This window comes from Labeo rohita, chromosome 13 (assembly GCF_022985175.1).
Source record: "Labeo rohita strain BAU-BD-2019 chromosome 13, IGBB_LRoh.1.0, whole genome shotgun sequence".
Classification (NCBI taxonomy): Eukaryota; Metazoa; Chordata; class Actinopteri; order Cypriniformes; family Cyprinidae; genus Labeo; species Labeo rohita.
Genome location: NC_066881.1, coordinates 2,978,435 through 3,000,921, shown reverse-complemented (window position 1 = coordinate 3,000,921; position 22,487 = coordinate 2,978,435). Strand labels below are relative to the sequence as shown.

Sequence of the window (22,487 nt, the reverse complement as noted above, 5' to 3'; positions counted from 1 at the left end):
GGTGAACGTCGGTCCTGGAGAGCCACAGCCCTGCAGAGTTTTGCTTTAACCCTAATCAAACACACCTGAACAAGCTAATCAAGGTCTGAAGGGTAAGGAAGCTACAGGCAGGTGAGTTTTTATTAGGGTTGGAGCTGAACTCTGCAGGGCTGCGGCTCTCTAGGACTGGAGTTCGCCACCCCTGCCCTAAAGTGATATAAATTACAACACACACATCTTATACTTATTCAGAGAATTAAGTGTTCTCATTGACAGTGATGTGTAGTGCAACATCTTACACAAACTCAGCCATTAATGGACAAATGAATGCATGCACGATAGTCTTTTTCCATGATGTTTGGACTTCTGGTTGGAGTATTCTGGTTGGAGTATTCTGGTTGTGGTCTGGAAAGTGATAAATGCACTGGTAAAACTTTAGTGACACATTTTTAACTTTGTGTTTGGACTATGCAAATAAGTTGCACAGGAGGAAAGATGGGTGGGCCACACCATGTTCCCCCATTCTGATGGAAACAGCCAACACAGGAACATACATAGGAAAGACACACAATGCCCACAGAAATGGACTCTCCCCTATTCATTCACAGACAAACCTTTCTTAGACCTCACTATCATGCATATCCCCAGGTCATTTTGTATTACTACTGTTCTTGTAAACTGTCCTTTGTATTGTATACTGTTTTATGCATGCGTTAGTTAGTATAACCCAATCTATACCATGTTTGGTCTCTTTGAATTTGTATTTTGATTATTTAAAAGATGTTGTATATTATTTGTTGATACCTATGCAACATATTAGTGTTTTAAGAATCTTGAGTAGTTTTACATGTGCACATGCAAAATACTGTGCTAACAGACAAAGAGTCGTAAACTTTCCCTCCAAATGTGAAAGTCACTATTGGCTCTCTGACCCCCCAGAGGTGTGACCTCCATAGAACTTAAAGGCGTCACACAAGTGACCCCCCTTGTGCTTTTAGTCTCTTCAATCATCTCTCATCACCTTCCCATCTTCTGGTTGCTAAGTTTGAGCCGGCGCAGCCACACCTGCCAGACCTTGAGCAGTTAGTCTGCGGTTCTTTTAGAACCTAAGACGATGAGGAGGATAAGCTAGAACACTTCGAGACCCCTAAGCTTGTGCCAGGTCTTGCCGCCTTGTCTTTCCATTCCCCAAAGATCACAGGATTTCAGCTGGGTCTCTCTCAGCTCTTCACTCTTCTTCACTTTCCACCTGGGAAGAAACTCCCAATTACCGTACATTTAACTAAACAAAACAGAGGTTTTGAGTTTGAGTTTTGAGTCTTTAGCCCAGAGAGGCAGAAGACTTACAGACATTTGCAATATGGTTAAGCACTGACGGGCAAACCTTCACTTTAAGGTACTTTCATCTGTGTGTTACAGACTAAGGACCTCTTCACCTACTCTACATCTGCATTCCAGATTTTAAGAACCTTTGGTGCTCCAGGAGATCAACATTCTATGGCGCTTTGTGTTCAAGGCTGTTTAAATAGATTCCTGCTTCTTCCACCACTGCACTGCTACCAGCACAGCCAGTGGAAGAAGCCACTGCCACCGGACTGCTCACTTTAATAGATAATTTTATTATCACTTATCCAAATCACTTCCAGAGACCTTTGTTTTTTTATATTATCAAATGTAGTGGACAGCACATGCCAGGGCCCAGTTTATGGCGGGGCTCCTCTCTGACCACAATAGTGGACAAAGGTTTGCTACATTTTGTTTGGATCTTGGTGGACTAATATAAGCAAACTGTCCATTGCCATCAGATAAAGATTCTAGAACAGCCAGCAAGACCACCTCTGGTACCAAGCCTAGAAAGGACAGGACTTCTCATTGCTCAAAATGCAGTTTTTCTCTTCACCCACCTAAAGACTGATCACTAAGGTTTGGCCTGTGACCATCATAAAAATTCCTTAGGATCTCTAGATGCAGCAGCAGTGGGTGAAACAAAGAAAGATCCCAGAGATCCATCCAAATACATTCATAACTATGTTTTCAAACCTTAAAACTGATGTACACATCAAAACATTGTTTGTCTATAAATAAATGTTTACATTTCCATGGGGTCTTTAATATTTTAGTTTACAAACAAACAAAGATTTCATGCAACATTACTTTACAATTTGTATGATATTAGTTTTAAATTTAATACAGCCCTGCTGCATTTTGCTATTTGAAAAACTGGAATATGCAATAGAAGGATATTAATGTCATCATTTGTCTCCATCACACCATATTTCAAGCAGGCTTCAATAAAGAGTGCAGCACGGTCAAAATATCTCATGCTGTAAAGAAATGTAAAGATATATCAGAGACATATCTGAGCATTGTGTCATTTAACATGCAGATGTAGAACTAGTGGATACTGCACTTTTTAACAGGATGTCTGGGATGCGTAATTTTCTCCGAGATGATACATAAAACACAGTTTTGTTGTCTATTTTCAAAACTTGGTATATGCTGTGTCAGATTTGATGTAAACAGCCCCCCCCCCCCCCCTTTTTATACCAGCATGAACTGGGTGCTAGTTCAGAGCCAGTGTTTTTGCTCGTTCAGAGTTGGTTCGACTGGGGAACGTTCTAAGAACCGGTTTGCTTTTCCACGAGCTAGAGAGCCACCACAAAGTCTTGCGTCAGTAGCTGTGTTTCCATTACCCTTCAAGAAGCACAGATTTAAATTGTGCATTGAAATACGCCTAATGGAAACGTGTCAATTTTGAAAAACTCCCATATATTGCAAAAAAGTTTTTACGCTCGCATGAGGTGGTTTTTCAGGCAATTCGAAAAAGAAATATTTCACAAACCTGCAATGGAAATAGCTTTTTTCGCATTTACAGGTCACATAGCATGTGTAAAAAGTCATATGATCATTCTTCACTGTACTATAAACTCCAAGAAACAGTTCATATGTAGTAGTCTCAAGTATAAGGGGCTTTCCCTGATATTAATGCTTAGACTATGTATGCTGCAAGCATCTGCGGCGCGTAACAGCTCCGAAGCGGTCACCGGAGCTGATTTTATGTTTATACCAGCAGCGTTGCACACGTTTCTGAAGCAGCTCTCTGCGCTGCTTTTGTAAAGATGCACGCATATGTCTCTTTTGATTAAATAAAGCCAAAATCCCAAAATTCCACTGCCATGACTTATTGCGAGAGGAACAAATTATGTTTTAGTCGCATAACATTGGTTAATGGCAATAATTTTTAATCAGCATTTATATAATATCGCCAAAGTTTTGCGCAAATCTGTAATGGAAACGTGCCTATTGAATAGCTTTCATCTTTCCCTTTGCCTGGTGTGCTGGAGCGGCACTGCACAGACTGACAGTCACAAAACACCAAACACTACCACCGCAAGAATGATTGGAGAGCAGACGACTCTTTAATCAAAACTCTTTAATCTTTTGAATTGCAGTACTAAGACGTCACACACCGACTGCTCCGCAAGGTGTCGACGCGTCCCAAACAAGCTTAATATCAGCAATGGCAGATGTTACATTGCTATTGATGTTGATGGCTTTACAAACCTACATCGGCATCCAAACACGTACAGCGAATCCAACGTGTTCGTGTTTAGCTGCTATTTCAAAAATGGTGGTCAAAAGTTTCTGTTCATCTTCTAACCCTGCCCCCAGGCCCTGACACAAGTGGTTCTTACTTCTAGACCAGCAATGTTTTGGTGCTACTTACGAACCACTTTTCCTGGTTCAGAGCTGGTGCTTTGGGTGTCAAAAGACAAAGAAGCGATTTGAAACTAGGGTCTGGCTCTGAATCAGCACCCAAACTGCCTTGGTGGAAAAGGGGTAACACACATTCTGCAAAACATTTCCTTTTGTGTTCTAAGAAAAAACAAATAAACATTGTTTTTCCTAAACAATGTGAGGATGAGTAAATTATGACTAAATTTTGTTTATTTGCCTTTTTTATTTTACTATGTTTTATGCTTCATTCCTTTTTTTAATGAACGAATGGGCAGCAATAATCTGAATGGACTAAATGAAAAATCAGTAACACTTTACAATAAGGTTCCCTTTGTTAACATTAGTTAGCTATTAGGTAACATGAACGAACAATGAAAAATAGTTTTAAAGTGTTTATTAATATTGGTTTACGTTGATTCCAACATTTACCTATAGATTATTAAATAGAAAAGTTAATGAATGGACCTGAGCTAACTTAGACTAACGATAAACAGCTGGATTTTTGTTAAATAACGTAAACAATATATCAATAAATACTGTAACAAATTTGTATTGCTCATTGTTAGTTCATGTTAGTTAATGCATTAAATATTGTTAACAAATGAAACCTTATTGTAAAGTGTTACCAAAAAACCAAAAGGAAAGGAATGCATACCTGTGAAGCATCTCGCCCACTTTATGAAAGCATCCTAATGAGAGCAGGACCAGGATGGCCTTAGATTTCTGATTTACCTGTGGAGAACACAGATGGTCTGCCCAGCGCTTCAGCACATCTGAACTTTCTGCTGGGTTCAAACGCACCTGCGAGAAAAAGAGACAGTGAGGTAGACATTAAGACATAAAAGATTCCAGAGCATTAATTTTTATCACTATTTACAGATTGTTTGCTGCATATTGATCACATCAAACTGCAGTCTTGTTGGCTGGCTGCTCCAATCTAACTGGATGACTTCCACGTAATTTTTCAGAGTCACATGGACGTTTTTTATTAGTCCATCAGGAAAGAAAGCTGTATGTATAAGATAGCAGGAGGATATAATGAAGTCCTACAAAAGAATAAACACTTTTGAACTAGTTTCAAAGATTTGACATAAAACATTTGAAAGATATTCAAGAGTTTTTTTGAGGCAGTTATTTCATTAAAATAATATCCACTTGCTTTTTTCAACAAATATTTTTGGCTATTCTGCTTGTCTGTATACTTTATTAATAAGGTGTGTACTGAATGTGGTCATCCAGGTCCTCCAAAACTGTGAACTGTATTTCTTTATACTTGAGTCAACAGGAATTATTACTTAAGTAAACAGGAAGTGTTTGTCTGAACTCAACTGGTTTTGCGAGAGAATGCAAATATCTTTGCAAGTGAACGCATACGTTTTGTGAGGGAATGCAAAGTTTCTCAAGGGAATGTAAAAGTTTTTTGAAAACACGTAAAAACAAAAACATGTACAAATATTTTTTCCTCCCATCCTGAATTTTTTCCACTAACCCCGATTTTTTTCCAGCACCATGTCCCTTTACAGATAGCACAGGAAGTTAGAGATAGGATTTCATGGTTGATAGATTCATATTGATAGACTACATAATAATGGAGGCGCCATGCAAGAGTTGTCGTTCCTCTGTGGTGTGGGAGCATTTCCATTTGGAAATGCTAAACAAAGTGAAATGTATTGTATTGTGATAGGCAGCTGGCCTACTGCAACAACACAATCTCTGTGATGTGCCTTTTGAGGAGCACTCATCCTGCTCTTTTGAAGGGTGCAGAGGATGGTAAGATTCCCCCTGTACATAGGCCTGCTATTGACACTGCTGGGCCATCTAAGCAAGGTATGCATTGTAGGAAATCTAATTCAGAACACAAAGTGTTGGGACACTGCTCAGAAGATCCATAGTTTTAAATAGACTTAGGCCTATGTCAACCTAAGCCCTACAACCGGTGTGTGTGTATATACACTTCTTCAGGAAGGTTTCCAACAAATGAACCAATAGACTAGGTCTTAATAGCTGTTGACTATTTCAAGCTATAGAATTTAAACGTATCTGCCTGAAAGCAGGTTTTATTCTTCTCTTTTAAAAGGCAGACAAAAGGAATTGGATAAGGCTCTTGTAGACATGGTGGTGAAGGATTTGCAGCCCTCATGGAGGCTAAAACCTTGGTCATGTCTGAGTGGGGACTAACCTCCAAAGTTTAGTGTATGGTGACTAACAATGCATCCAACATGATCCTAAGTGATCCCAGCTACTCTAACTTCGCCATGTCCTATGTTTTGCACATAACCTAAATTTGATTGTGAAAAAGTCCCTAGATCAAACCCATTAATAAAATACACCAGAAAGCCAGAAAGATGTGGGGTTATTTAGATGCAGCTGCAAAGCAAAGGATAAACTGATACAGGAGGTTGAAACAAGATGGAAGAGCACTTTTGACATGCTACAACGCGTATATGAGCAATGAAAGCCAGTGGCTGCTGCGCTTTCCAATATATTGTTTAAGTTGTCAGAGGAACAGAGAGTGTCCGCCTCAAAACTTATACCGCTTTACAGCAATCAGCACAAGCAGGAATCAACTGTACAATTAGGAAGGCCACAATGGCCATACTACCAATGTCATTGGCCATAACTGTCATATTGTTGCCATTAATATAATTAATATGCTTTGCTCCTGTTTTGCACAGGCTCACACCTGCAAGAAGGTCTGCAGACCAGATGTGACACATATGAGTCATTCAGAGCCTTGGCATTGGCTACACTGGCTGGACCCAAAATTCAAAATTGTGGCTTTTGGAAATCCAGCCAAAGCCCAGGAAGCTGAAAAGCACCACACACTAGAGTGTGCTTCGCTGATGCTTTCAAACCCAACAACTCATGGTGAGCACTTTCAGTCTTCATCTAACTTTTATGTCATCTGTATAATTATGTAGCGTCACATACGCCATGAATTTAGGCTTTCAGAAAGAAAACTAATTCAAAAAAGTAACTTATTGCTATTTTCACTTTCAATCAGAGCCACAATTGTCAACATCACATCCATCATCATCATCAACAACACAAGCAGTAAGCCAGGACTGTTTATGGGAACTTTTAGATAATCGTGTCCGCGAATCCCAGACAGTACACAGTGCAACAGCTGATGCCACAGCTGGTGGATTGTCACACACAACATATACGTTATAACTCGTCAATTCTAAGTTTCGTCAAAACTGAGTCGTTGCCAAGGCTGTTTCAGAGCAATACTTGAAAATGACCACTAGGTATCACAGAGAAGCCTCGACACAATTATGGCACATTTGCTTCGACTGTTTCAGTGTTTCACTGATGAATTAATGGATTTGTATAATTGCTTTGACACTTCCACATGTTCAGGCTGTTATGGCACGGCATCCCGATGCAGACACTCTGGAACAAGTTCACTAACAGCAATGACTTTTACTGTACCCTCACACAACTACACTGATTACTTGCTTCTAACACTGCTGCTACTAATAATATTAACTAATATTTCATTACATAATTAGTAATACATGCTGTTGCTGTTAATGTTTTTGCAATGTTGTAGTATGAATTTAGCTACTATGCATGCCATTGCTGTTATAATATTCACTAACATAATCTGAATTTGCTAAGCATATCCTACTGCTTCTGCATGAAGTACAAGATTTGCTGTAATCCCTGTTGAATCAGCAAAGTAATAAAATGCATATTTCACTTTAAAGAGTTCACTTACCATCTATACGTTATCACTGAAATTTCATGCAACTAAAGTACTTACTGCTGTTATTAGCAAACATAATAATTTGACTTGCTGGTTGCTGCTGCTGTTAATATTATTTTCTTTGTTTACATTTACATTTAGTCATTTAGAAGACGCTTTTATCCAAAGCGACTTACAAATGAGGACAATGTAAGCAATCAAAATCAACAAAAGAGCAATGATATACTGATAATGACAAATATTTTTCTTTTTGGTTTAAATAAAAAAGAAAACAAATAGATTAAATAGAATTAGAATAGAGAGTGCTAGAGTTAGAGGGTCAAATAAATTGTAAGGGTTTGATAGAACTGGCTGAAAGACCTGCCAGGAGAGTATTGCAATAGTCCAGCCTGGACAGAACAAGAGCTTGAACAAGGAGTTGTAAAGGATGCTTTGGAAGAAAGGGCCTGATCTTCCTGATGTTGCATAAAGCTAATCTGCAGGACTGGGCAGTTTTAGCAATGTGGCCTGAGAAAGTCAGCCGATCATCAGTCACAACTGCAAGGTTTCTGGCTATTTTTGAAGGAGTTATGGTTGGTGTGCCTAACTGTGATGTGATGCGATGCAGTTGAAGATGATGGTTCTTCATCCAGCAAGAAATGTCTGTTAGACAAGCTGAGATGTGAGCAGCTATCGTCAGATCATCAGGATGGAATGAGAGGTAAAGTTGAATGCCATCAGCATATCAGTGATATGAAAAGCCATGTTTCTGAATGACAGAACCTAGTGATGCCATGTAGACAGAGAAGAGAAGTGGTCCAAAAACTGAGCCCTGAGGCAAATATTGGATATATTGGATCTGAGTTTCCTATGCATGCTGCTGCTATTAAAAATTTGCTAACACTGTGATCTAAATAGCTATGCATACTGTTGGTACAGCTGCACAACAGAATTGGTATTACCACGTGCGCCACGAGAATCGCATGTATGCAGGTATATTTATTTGTTTTGGTTTAATAAATAAGGCTGTTGACAGTAAGATGTTTGTGGAAGACATGAGTTCACCTTGAGTTTGAAATAAAACTGTGGAACACCAACTATGAAACGACCCCACTAAGTGTGAGGGAATCTGAAATCAGCATGTATGTTTGCTAGTTCAGAAATTTAAAGCTGATGAACGTAATAATGCACTGAAGTAAGAAGTAGAACCGTGCACTTATCTAGCTGTCGAGTTTCGGAGGAACTCTAAAAGCGCACCGCACTACTAGCTACTAAACACATATTTAAATGTAAAGCAGCAAGCTCACTGTCTGCGTATGTGACATGAACCTATCAGCTTGTGCCAAGTAGTTTAATGCTGTGAATATTATCAGTTTGCATTAACAACCCATCAGGCTGCGCCATCTAGAGTTTCATGCCAGAATTTGGCATATATTAAAATTGCGATATTCACAGTGCTTATCACTTTTATGTTGCTTGCAAAGTAATGGTGATTATATCATGAAGAACTGATTTATCACTGGCTCTAGATTGTGTTTGCTCAAAGTACCTTCGCCAGCCAGGCAGCACGGTTCCACTCCCCATACGTCTGCAGATAACGACAGGCATCCGCTGCTTTGTCAATCAGACAGAGCAACTGCACACCCTCTATAAGACAGAGATGCAGAGATAAACAGTGAGGAAACAACAGTCAGAAAAACAAAAAAACAACAACAACAACAACAACAACAACAACAAATCCTGTGAGGGCAAATTATTACATATGCAACCTATAATTTCCTATTTTTCTTTATCAATTAAAATAATTTATTTTCTTTTTTATTCTGGCCTTTTTTGGACATATCTGGACATATTTTCATGACATTTACCCAGCTAGAAAAATTATGAAGCCATCTAAGATACTGTGTTTTGGCTAAATTCAGGCAGCAATGCATATACAGTATCTTTTATCGATTAGGCAATCCCGGAATACAATACAATAATGAACACTGGTGACTCCTTAAACAAAGCTATCATATGGCTTGCACTGTATGAAATGTACTGTAGGGAACGAGGAATATAAACTTGCTACTTTTTTGTTGTTTTTGGAGTTTTGGAGTACCCCCAGTGATATTAAGTGTTTTCATTATATAGAAAAAGAGCTTAGACTTGAAGAGCTTTGTTCTATACAAGAAAAAAAATCATATAGGTTTCAGACAAGGCTGACTCTTTTTGCTCTACCTGCCAGCTTTCCATTGGCAATCATGTTTGTGGCCACCAGTTTAATGGTGCTCTGAGATGGGCCGGATGAGGTGATGGTGGTCACCAAACAGGCTTTGAGAGAGTCACAGTAGTAGCTGGAGTTATCTGCACTAGTCTCCAAAAGCAACTGCACTGCACGGTCCGTCTGATGAAAAAAGGGAAGATCATAGTTTATTCTGATCAATATACGTCAACTGACACATTTTAAATGTATAGAACATTGGTGTCATACTTCACTTTCCTCCTTTTATAAAAGTAAAAATACTGTAAAGCACAGCTTCCAGAGGATTTAATGAATACTGTTGTGTTCACCTGGGATGTGGTATGAGCTAGTTGTTTCATTTTATCTAAGAACCTTCCACATCAGATGATAAATTATAAGCTTGTTAATAGGGCACACATCACTTCAAGTAGACTGTATAAAATGGAAATTAGATCAGACCCTTATTGCTATCTCTGTAATAAGTCAAGATATAGGCTCATATATGCATCTGTTTTGGGAATGTCCAACTGTAGAACAATTCTGGACATTTGTGTGCACTTTTCCTCCTGATATTCTGTACTGAAAAAAAAGGCCTTGCATTGACCTGGAGGCTTAAACCTCTTTTTAGTTGTGTCAACATTACATTCATACTGTTGTTTTTAGAAACAAAAAAAAACAAAACAAAAAGAATAGATTTATTACATTGTTTATCAATCTTTGTCACTGTTAATAAATATACAGCTGTTCATTGTTAGTTCATGTTACTTTACAGTGCATTGTAATTAACAAATACAACTTGTGATTTTAATGACGCTTTAGGTAATGCTGAATCCACGTTTTTGAAGTTATCAACTGAGCCAATGATTTAGTGATCCATTTATAAACAAAGTTTCTTGCTGTGTTTATGAATGAATCAGCTGTTTGAATTAAAATGTTGAATCACTGACAGAATGACATTGACAGCCACCACCTACTAACATTGGCAGTTTCATATTTAGAGCATTTTTTTTTAACTCACTGCAAATTTCAATATTCATATTTTTTAAACATTAATACCAATATTTTATCATTTTTTTATGCAATGTTGAATCAAAATATTAGTTTCTAAAGCAACTTCTTTGTAATGTCTATTCAATGCTTTCCTCATTTAACACAATAACTTTTTTTTTGGGAGGTAATTTCTCAGCCAACACTGATTTGAAATTAATTTGTGATTCATTAGATTAACTAATCTGCACATCATGTAATTAATTAATTAGAAATAAAAACATTTTATTGTGATATTTCTCAATATTATTATATTATATAATATTATATAATATTTAATGTATTATAATGACATAATGTAAACTCATCAAATGTATGCTGTTGCTTACCTGTCCCAGCAGCAAGAGCTGGTCAGCACACTTTTTGGTGTGTTCATAGCTGGATCGTTTCACTTCTTGTAGACGAACACGCTCCAGCTGAAACCTCTAAATGAGAGAGAGAAAGTGTAATTTTGTGCTACGTAGATAAAAGTTCTGGGTTCAGAAAAAAAAAAAAATAAAAAGTGGGACTATCTTTATGTTTTAAAGAGAAAACCAGGTTTGATTAAAATGTAATCATTAGATTCATGTTCTTTATGCATCTCCTTGTTGGCAGCATGTATAAATAATAATCTTAATCTTTCTATACAGTGTAGCACAAGACACATTTGTCCTTCATTGCCCCATGACTTGGTAATTGAAACAACTGGCTACAATTTAAAACATTTAAAAACATTATTTACATACAAAGGTTATGAACTACATACAAAGGTAAAAACAGCAGTGTTTCCCTGGCAGAAGAAACTTCTAAGCATTTTGTACTTAGCAGGAACATTCGACAAGGTTGCCTGATTTCCCTTTTTTATTTTTGCTTGCAGCAGAATTATTGAATCTTTATACAGTATAGTGTTGAGGGTAAGAATCTGTGATAACACTGCTTTAATGATGCAGATGACATGTCTTTCTAAAAGACGAAAACCAGGTTTTGATCCTTCTGAATGGTTTAGACATTTTTTTTTTTAAAAGCTTCAAGCCTCCTAATTAATACTGACGAGAGTGACATAATAATGTTCACGATTCTAACAATTTAGTGGAATCAATGTGAAGCAGTCAGTGAAATATCTCACAATTATCAAATTGGCAACTAGAGGACAATTTCATTCTGTAGGATCTTAGGGTAAATCATACAGTAATAATGTGATTAGAACTGTGCCGAAACTGACAAAGAGTAAAATTGCACAGGAGGACTATAATCCATCAAGGGTCCTGGCAAGTCTGAAGCAAGTCTAAATAACTAAATCAAGTCTAACCAACTAACTCCTCAGAATACTAACCCACTTCAACACTGTCAGCTCAAACCCTAAATTAATAGTTGAAAAGATAACACATTGTGACTATCATGCGTTAAATCATGAATGAACGCCAAAGGGGAGTTGATTTTCGACCCAGGACAGAGGGCTACAAAGAGACTTTAACATATCAAAAATGCATAAGATCATCCCAAAACTAAAACTAACTAAAACATGACATCTATGTACAAACAGAAATAAACAAAAACAATTTTTTTATTTGACAGAGGAGTGGTAACTGAGGGCATATGGTTCATATGGAATGAACACCAAGCAAGGGTACAAAGACTTCAAAGTATTCTTCACTAGTTGATGCTGCAACTACAATATTCTCTTCCATTATATCCTTAACCATGAACTGTCAGCAGCTCATACCTGGAAGAAAGAGCTTTCACATAAGGTGTCGTGGCAAATGTCCAGGTGGCTGAAAGGGGTGCTCTGGGGGCCCTCAGCTGGTGTTTGGCCTTTTGGGTTGGATTCACTTGGCTGGCAACTCTGGGAAAAGGACTGGATGTAATGAGCAGCCACCGTCCAAAACTGAAGGTCTGATTCATCCCCAAACAGCCTAATAAAAAATAATGAATAAAGCATTTCCTGCTGTCAGAGAGTTACTATCAGACACACTTTTTCCACATATTTAGCATTGATTGTTGTGGTAGAAAATGGAATTGTGTGGACTGCAAAATAAATTAGGTGGTACTACTCTTATTGGTAGTCAAAAACATTGTAAGTTCCATACAACAAATGTGAATGAACAAGCAGTATGATATTTAAGTGAAGCTGCTGAGTATAACAGCACTGGGGCGATCTTACATCTGTCCACTCTAGTCTATGTGACTCATGAAAATAATAAAGGAAGGAACAAAATGCATTACATGTTGAAGTTTAGCTCTATTTTGCAGAATCTATGGTAAATAATAGTGTTATTTACAATAAAGTGTTTTAAATGTTCTAATGTTCAAACAAGAAAATTAATTTATTAAATATCATTTGATTTTGCATCTTTGCCTCAGACAGAAAACTTCTCGTACCATTTTTTAATTTTGTTCAGGTCTGGACTGGAGGCTTACAGACGGATGGCCTTCAGATATATTATTTTTATAGTATTCTATAATGTGATACATATTGATTAGCCTTGCTTTTTACTAGACATTTCTTCTTATAAAAATAGCCAAGATGGCTTGAAGAACACAGATAAACCATATACTACTGCAGATGTGAGTTTATTGTCTTCATGTTTGATCTCTTGTTGGTACACTAGAAACCCTCGGCATTGAGAGAGAAGTGGAGTTAAAATTTGGTGCTCATGACACCCTACTGCATCGCCAACTACCACCAGAGTTGTGTGCAGACTTCTGTAGACATTTATATTTTCAGTCTGACTGAGTGTATGCATCACAATTCTTTAACACTGTTTTTCCACCCAGTCTGGTGTTAGAGCCGGAGCCCAGTTGGGAACTGGGCTGTGTTTTTCCACTCCAACCCCCCCCAAAAAAAACAATCTGGCCTGGTGCCTGAACTGGCCCTAAAACCTTGCACAGTGGTCTTGAACAGTGGTGGATGAAGTACCTGAAAGCCACACTTAAGTAAAAGTACAGATTAGGGATGCACGGTATACCGGTACTGGAAAAATAAATGTGACAACATTTGATTTTACTTCACTACATTCCAAAGCATAATGTCACACTTTTTACTGCACTACATTTCAAAAATAAAAGTTGTTGTTTGTTTTACCTTTAATATTTAGGTTAAGAATATTAACAATGTAGTATATTTTCTTGTACTCAAGTAAATCTTTAAGTTACTTTACTTAAGTAAAAGTAAGAAGTAATAGATTTCTAATGTAATTAAGTACTAAGTCTTTATTTAATATATCAATATGAAACGTAGTGAAGTAAAAAGTACTACGCTTTAGAATATTGTGAAGTAAAGTCTTCTAAAGAAAAACACTGATAAAATACGGACACTTGAAAAGTACTTTTAAAGCAGAGTAAAATACTTCACTACTGTCCACCAACAGATCAACGCACATAAGATGTGATACGGAGTAAACACGAAAGCTCACACATGCGTGTGTGATGCGCTAGAACCATTTTAGTTTTGTCACGTAATATTTGCACTTGCATTTCAAACAATCTATTTAATTTGAATGAAGCAAGAGTTTTGCTATATTCATTTTAGTATCAATAATATAAAGGGAAAATTTCTGCCATGACGCCACCCGCTACTATGAAGCAGCTGACAGAGAGAGAGATTTATATTTAATGCTTTTTCTTTTCGGAGTCTGAAATCTGAAAACAATCAGAGAGAGAAAGGGAGATAATAACGTGATTTTGAATACTTTGACTGAATAACATTTTACAGTAAAGCAAACTTTGCTAAAATTCATTAGGTAAGCTGACCTAACAGTATTACAGTACTTATTAATCAAGGTCAATAATTATTTATAAATGCTAAATGAACATGTTTAGTATGTTAACATTACTTACTAAATTGTTTTCAATTCACTTATCTTTTCAGGCTGGTTATTTGTCACCTACGGTATCGACTTAGTATTAATACCGAGGTTTTAGATTCTGGTATCGTACCGAAGCCAAAATTATGGTATCGAGCCATCCCTAGTACAGATATCTTACCAAAAAATGACTTCGGTAGAAGTTAAAGTCACAGTTTAGAATATTATTTGAGGAAAATAAGTTTTAAAGTATGTGTATATTTATCCACCTCTTTTCTGGAGGCGCTATTGTAAAAAAAGAACGTGGGTACAACTTCCGACGATACCAATTGTATTTTGTGTGCTAATTAGCAAAGAGGCTAAGTGTTTTTTCTGATCATTGTTTACTTTGTAAAGTTGCAAACCTTTATGAGAGATGTCGTTACGGTGCTCAGGGATGACACGTGCTATCTGAAGTTGTGTTCCCACATTGTTAGCAAGTTTGGATCGCTAAATCTTGACTGTCAACTAGTGTTGTGACATTTGTTGTGACCAAGGCACAATATTTGAATCCTCAGATCTTACTTTACAAGTATGAGAACATTTTACTTCTGACTTATTTAAATGTATTTTTAAATACCCAGTCATTCAAGTAATATGAAATTTTTTTTTTTTAGGAAAATTAAATATATGCAATCCATGTATATGTACATTATCCTGAACAACTTCTTCCATTGTCTTCGTGTAAGTCTAAGAGCCACCACATCTGATATATAGTCTCTTTCACTCCAACATAAGAAAACAGTTCTGTAATCTTTATCTGAAGTGGCATTTAGAAGTATTTACATAGTTTAATCTAGCTCAGAGGGGACACAGATCTATTTAACCTGCAGTTAAAAATACATAAATAATGCTTTGTTAAAACAAAAAACATTGAATACTGACATTTGAATTGATTTAAAACATTACAAAAAAGTTGAAGATCAATGTAAAATAAAAACAGCCAGGTGGCCGTGTTCTTACGTTCTCACAACAAACAAAGCTCTACATTTCATTGACTCTCCATATTAAACTGGTTAAATGGAAATGAATTTAATCTTACACTGCGGTACAAGAACAGTGTTGATCCAGGATGTTATCATTGCGATCGTGATGACCGTAACATGAGGCTTCTCCTGTTTGCATCATGATCAGTGATTTTTACATATTTATTTTAATATCTTTTATATATCCCCCCATGGCACATGTAAGCCTGACTTACATGATGGTCCTTCTGTGTCCAAAATGTATCAAAAACATCTTGGGACAAGGCTTTCACACTGACAGCTCCCACTGTAGGACAGTCAGCAACTACGTCTGTTTGTCCAAGTGAGCAACAGTAACTAAGAGGGGGGGGGGCTTACCGATAGGTCACTTACAAACGAATACAAGAAGGTTCTATCTAATGCTGAAAATGAATCAAAATGCATTCTCAATTAAAATGGTGCACTACCCTGCTGAACTGAAACTTACCGAGACACAAGCAGGCAGCGTTGTAGCAAGTTCAGGTTTGGATCCTGGAGAACGCTTTTGATGTCACTAAGTGGGGAAAAAAATACTGGCTGCTCAGGGCAATAATAATAATAATAATAATAATAATAAAACACATTAACAAAATGAATTAAAGCATCATGTTAGACAGGGAAATATGCTCTTTAAAAAGCTTTTAAAACAAGAGAGCCATTTGAGGATAATTTTGTCCCTGCTTTAATAATAGGTACTTCTTTGGGAAGGGAAATACATTTCCATGAATAACCATACTTTAATCACAGAATAATTGTAGAAACAGTGCTGTGCTCTATTCTGGGAGTATACATACTTAGAAAGAGAGTTGAGCTGTTCCTGGATCAGTCCCTTGATTTCATCTTTTTCTATGTAGTCTCTAAGGATGGAAGTACAAAATGCAAGTCACCAGTTCATCTTTCATCTGTTCAATTGTACAATGTTAAGGCTAGTTTATGCGGTAGGTACAAACAGCGGTAATAGGCATTTTGGTTGACTACCTACTGTAAGTGTGATAGGAATAGATTAAAAGAGAATACACTAACTAAACAAAACTAAAATAAACTGTCAAAACAAGGATTGCAGCTCCTTCTGATTGACCAGTGAAGATCTTTCCTGGCATTTATGATCAAATCATTTAATAAAGATTGATAAGGGAGATTTTTATTTGTATGTCAGGCACTTGTTTCAATCAATAAGCCTGGTGAAACTTGGTATTGTCTTCCTGAAATACTGACATGGGTACGTCTTCCAACATGCTTGTTCAAATAAAAGTGAAAAAAGAAAAAGAAAAATTCTATCACTTCACTTTATCTGTTCTCTTACCCTTTATCCCTTCCTGTTCTAGCTTTTACTAATTTGAACGATGACTGAAACCTTGTATAACGGGCACCTCTCGCATTTATTGCCATCTTATGATTCATTTGCTTGTTGTACTCCTTAACTGTAAGTCACTTTGTATAAAAGCGTCTGCCAAACGAATAAAGGTAAATGTAAATGTAAAAAGCTATGCACTGCATCAGTTAAGGTTAAAAGAATTGTTGCAAAACATAATGTAAGAAACAATCACTGCAATAATGAACAGGCTCAAAAAGGGGGATAACTGTATGATATTTGGACATATGAATAGTTTAATATTATTTCTCACAATGTGAACATGACTAAAATTAACTATTTTCATTACTTCTATCTTTTTTTGGGTAGCCCTGATGAAGATTTGACAGTCTTTCTCTGAAGAATGCAAAGTACATTCGAAATCACGTACTGTTTGAGTAGGTACTATATTTGAATTTGAACTTAAATCACAACAGTTGAAAAGGTATGTTCTATATAATTTGAAGATAGGTACAATGAATGCAATTCAGATGTTTTTCTTGGCTTAAAAGTTATGCAACAGTAAATTACTTAATTACTGCCACCACCAGAACAAACTGCGCATTGTACACAGAGTTGTTTGGTGCAATACAGTTTCAAATTTAGGGGAGCCAGAGAGGGGCCAAGTTTGTTGACATGGGGATACTAGTAACCCATGTCCCCACCATCATGTTTATGTGTATAAAACTAGGGATGCACACAAAGAAAAGAGTGTTCACTCGTTCCTGTCCCTGCTGTGCACACTTAATTACTGTCCTCTTGCTCAGCATGCGCACCAGTGTCAACCAAGGAGCTCAATGCCAATATTTACTGTTAGGTAAATTAATTAAGTCAACAGTTTAATTCCTATCTTGGGTATATCTTGCTAAATACGTTGCTATACTTGTACTGAAAATGTACCGGTGTCTGATGTTTTCTTTCATGGGGATTGTTTACTTTTGTTTTTTTTAACTTGCCTTTTCATTTCCTGACATAAGGAATAAAGCCTTTGTGCCAAAGTTCAGATTTTGTCAGTGCTACCAGCATAGACATAGCTGTCACAAGACACAGCTATCACAACAGACTGGAGTAAAACGTGCTGTGAATGACTTTTGAATGAATACAGATGTGACAAAATAATTAAGCTGTCACATACATTTGAGTGATGTCCATGGTGAATGTATCAGACCATGGCTGCAGTAGCAGGAATGCCTTCAGTGTGAGAGCAGCACGTGGCAGCAGAAGATAGGGACACCATACTGGATCTGAAAACAGACAACAAAGACAGGAACGTACATACATAGACCATAAAGGTCTATTGTACACCACCAAGTCTGTTTATGACCAGGAAAAAACAGACATTATGGAAGGACATGATGAAAGTTCTATCACTGGGAAGAAGAAGAAGAAGAACAAAAAATCTTATGTAAAGTCAAAGAGTACTGTATGCCCATACAAACATGAGGATGAATACAGCCCTTTTTTCCATCGATATATCACCCATCACCATTTACATTTTTAAATTAAATCTAATTAAACCTTTTCATGTGGACACTGCTTAGATGCTAAAATAATGGTTTCTGGTTTCTTGTTCCTTATTTTTATCTCCATTTTAAACCAAAACCAAACTTGACCAAACTTTTTTTAAAAACTCACCTGTCAGGTCCTGCTCATCCATCCTGTAACTGGCAGACTTCATGGCCATCTCCAGCACTCTCACACAGCCATCATCTGATGCCAGCACCACTTTATCTGATGTACACCAGTCAATATCCAGAATTCTATAATTCACATTCCGCCCCACTCTGATGCTGCTCACCATCTGCACCTGCAGAAGTATGTGACAGTATTATTTTTAAAGAAAGCCAGGAGGCCTTTCTAAGTGGAGTTTACGCTCAAAGGTGTTTCCTTCGCCTGTGTATCCAGCATCGCCAAAATGATGTTAAATTTGAGGCAAAGCACTTTTGTACTTTGGTATTTGCTTAATTCTTTATATTTCTCTAAATCCACAGTAGCTCAATTTCCATCAGTTTGTCAATATTCATTACTAGTATGGCGATTTCTATAACACCAGAAAGAATGACACTTTACAAGATTCAGTGAAGTCAGGATAAAAACTAAAAAATAATCCTTAACTAGTGACAGTAATGATCTTTTCCATGAAAAGGCAATATTTACCACCATATTTTTTTTTTAATTATAATCTTTATAAGGGCAAATTTTATAACCTTCATGAAGAATCAAGAATACCAATCAAATGAAATAAATACCAATAAAATGTATCTTAGCACTGCAGAAGTGGCACAGAAGCTTCATCTGCAGGACAGGACCTCTTGCTGGTCCACATACAGTTTCTGCCCTCCACCCATCTAGAGACTAATTCCTAAGGTTTTTGCATGTGACTGCCATAAAAATCCCTTTGGACCTCTGGATTCAGCAGCAGTGGGTGACACAAAGAGAAATCACAAAGATCCATCCAAATCCATTTATAACTGTTTTCAAACCTTAAAACTGATGCAAACTACAATACAACGATTTTAAACTTATTTAGAGAAATAAGTATTCTCAATGACAACTATCTTACACAAATTTGGTTGTTAACACACACACACACACACACACACACACACACACGTTCTGTTTCCATGTTTTATGGGGACATTCCATACTCATAATGGTTTTTATGTACAAAACCAAAACTGTACAAACCGTATTTTCTATCACCCTACACCTACCCTACACCTAAACCTACCCACCACAGGAGATTGTGCACACTTTTACTTTCTCAAAATAACAAAATAAATAAAAAAAACTCATTCTGCATGATTTATAAGCCTGTTTCATCATGGGGACCTAAAAAATGTCCCTATAATGTGATAAATACCAGGCGCAGAAACACACACACACACACACACACACACACAAACACACTCACAGTCTGGTCAGCTATCCTTGTAGGGACTCTCAATAGGCGTAATGGTTTTTATACTGCACAAACCATATTTCCTATCGCCCTACACCAACCCTACACCTATACTCATCACAGGAAATTTTTACTTTTTCAAGGAAAAAAAAAAAAAAGAACCTCATTCTGTATGATTTCTAAGCTTTTGTACCCATGGGGACCTCAATTTAGGTCCTCACCATCCCCATGAGTGTGTGTATTCAGGTTTAAGTCCCCACCAGGATAAACCAAACACACATATATTAAGTAAGGAAACATTGCTGTGTGTTGTGGCAGAAACGCACAACATGGCTTTGTTTGTAACCATTTTCATTAGCAAAACTGACAACATCAGACAACGTAATTTAAGTCACTTAATTTTCCTTGTTAACCCTTACGGCCAGGCGTGACAACAACTTGTCAATAAAGAATATAAATGTCAAGTAAATTTAAAAAATCAGTGATGAAGATAATCAAAAAAGAATGTCATTATTCTTACTTGGATCTGCTTACTGCATAGAGAATTTTACTGAAATCACTTTACAGCAGTCAGTAAGGGATAATGTACATCCAGCAGCTTGTTATTGCTGCATAAACTCTGAAAGGGTAATCAGGACTGAATATTGTAGCCGTGAAAAGCTGGAAATTTAGTCTCTTGGATGAGTGGTCAATAATTAGAGTGCTGCTACTGACAACGGTCATAATTGGGCAATAGCAGACCTTGAAATGTTGCGAATGACCAATCAGTTCAAACATTTCAGAAAGCCATGTAATAAAGTGTTTTAAATAAAGACAAAAACAACTTTATAACAAGTTTGAGTCAGTTTTGAGTCGTAAGTCAAAACAATTCAAAGACAATTCTTTCAAAAAAGTTTTAGACATACGGCCCCTGGGGCCATATTAAATTAGAAGAAACACCTAAAAATAATGGTCGTGTCAGTCCTAATTTTAGGACTTACATTTTTTATTTTTTCCACAAAGCGTTTTAACGCTAAAATCAGCTCTGTGAAAGGGCATGGGTTGTCCAGATCAAAGAATAAGACCAAAATGCATAAGCACTTGCACTTATTATGGGCTCAACAGTCCTTTCAAATTTCCATTTCAGTCCATTTCAAAACAAGAATGTGTTCAAAAAGTAAGGAAATCCTTATATTTCTTCACTGGCCGATAAAGTGAACCAACTCTGTGACGTCACACAGTGTGATATAGCAAGAGGGCAGTGCCCTTGCTCCAAAAGCTATAACAAAACATCCTTTTTTCTTTAAAATGATTACATTAATCATGTTTGTTATATATACACTACCGTTCAAAAGTTTGGGGTCAGTACATTTTTATTGTTTCTTTTTTTGTTTTTGTTTTTAAGAAATTAATACTTCTATTCACCAAGGATGTATTAAGTTAATAATTAAGAGTTTATTAAAAGTTAATAATAAATAATTTACATTGTTATAAAATATTTATATTTTGAATAAACACTGTACTTTTTAAACTTGTTATTCATGAAAGAATCCTGAAAAAAAAAAAAAAAATAAATAAATAAATAAATAAAAAAAAAATCACAGGTTCCAAAAAATATTTGGCAGCACAACTGTTGATATTATCCAACATTGATCATTCTAATAATAAATCCACATATTAGAATGATTTCTGAAGGATCATGTGACACTTAAGACAGGAGTAACAGCTGATAAAAATTCAGCTTTTCATCACAGGAATAAATTCTGTTTTAAAGTATGTTAAAATAAAAAAAACATTATTTTATATTGTAAAAACATTTTGCAATATTACTGTTTTTTTTTCTATATTTTTAATCAAATAAATGCAGCCTTGATGAGCATAAGAGACTTCTTTAAAGACTATTACAAGTCTTACTGAGCCCAAACTTTTGAACGGTAGTGTATATTTTTTTAATTAAAGTGGAAATCACTTTACTAAATAATGTAAACTTGACTGACTGCTTCACTTCCACTTTAAAAGAGCCAATTACATTAACAGTTAAGACAATGCCTTGTCTTACTGCTCTGAAATGTATCCATGTGCATTAGCTGAATCACTTCTGCTAAAAAAAAATCTATCTATCTATCAATCAATCAACCAACCAACCAACCAAGCAAATCAATCAAATAAATCAAATCAATAAAAAAAGTAAACACACACACACCTCTTTGGTATCCCAGACCTCAGCTCCATCTGTGTACATCACCAAGAGTTTTTGGTTGCCTTTTCCAGGGGCAAAACGAATCTTCTTCACCCACCCGCGGTGTGTAGGCACAGCCCTAAAAAAAAAAAAAAAAAAAAAAAAAAAAAATTTAAATAAATCTCATATTTTAAAAACAAACTAAAAGCAACTTGAACGTTGGATGCACAGAGGTGTCCAACTCTGGCCTTTATTAGGTTTGATTTCAGTTAGAATGCTGTCTAAGTTTTTGGAATTAAATCAGTTTGCACACATACATGCATGGAGACGTTTTACTTGCTTCAGTAATATACATTTGTACCTTGAAAGACGAGCCTTTAGGTCCCAAAAATTGAGGTTTCCATCTACATCTCCCAGAACCAGGGTGTCCCCTTTCCATGCAATACAGGCAATACTCCCCATACTTCCCTGGAAGAGAGCAGAAAAACTTCAGTTTCTTGCACACAAGACATAGGACACAGCTAATATGTCAATCAGACAACAAGAAAAGCCAAATACAGTGTTGATATGTG

General features: G+C 36.5%; 1 protein-coding gene across 1 annotated transcript in view; it reads right to left on the bottom strand.

The window, feature by feature from the left end:
* The window catches only part of wdr11 (WD repeat domain 11), a 123,239-nt gene that overhangs the window by 3,224 nt on the left and 97,528 nt on the right, over positions 1-22,487 (bottom strand). The window contains exons 17-28 of the mRNA XM_051126725.1: positions 22,277-22,383; positions 21,940-22,054; positions 18,491-18,662; positions 17,991-18,099; positions 16,299-16,361; positions 15,953-16,018; positions 12,382-12,571; positions 11,009-11,104; positions 9,629-9,794; positions 8,958-9,055; positions 4,373-4,518; positions 2,224-2,303 (exon numbers count right to left, since the gene is read on the bottom strand). Coding sequence (XP_050982682.1) covers positions 2,224-2,303; positions 4,373-4,518; positions 8,958-9,055; positions 9,629-9,794; positions 11,009-11,104; positions 12,382-12,571; positions 15,953-16,018; positions 16,299-16,361; positions 17,991-18,099; positions 18,491-18,662; positions 21,940-22,054; positions 22,277-22,383 — 1,408 coding nt within the window. The remainder of the gene's footprint in view (positions 1-2,223; positions 2,304-4,372; positions 4,519-8,957; positions 9,056-9,628; positions 9,795-11,008; positions 11,105-12,381; positions 12,572-15,952; positions 16,019-16,298; positions 16,362-17,990; positions 18,100-18,490; positions 18,663-21,939; positions 22,055-22,276; positions 22,384-22,487) is intronic.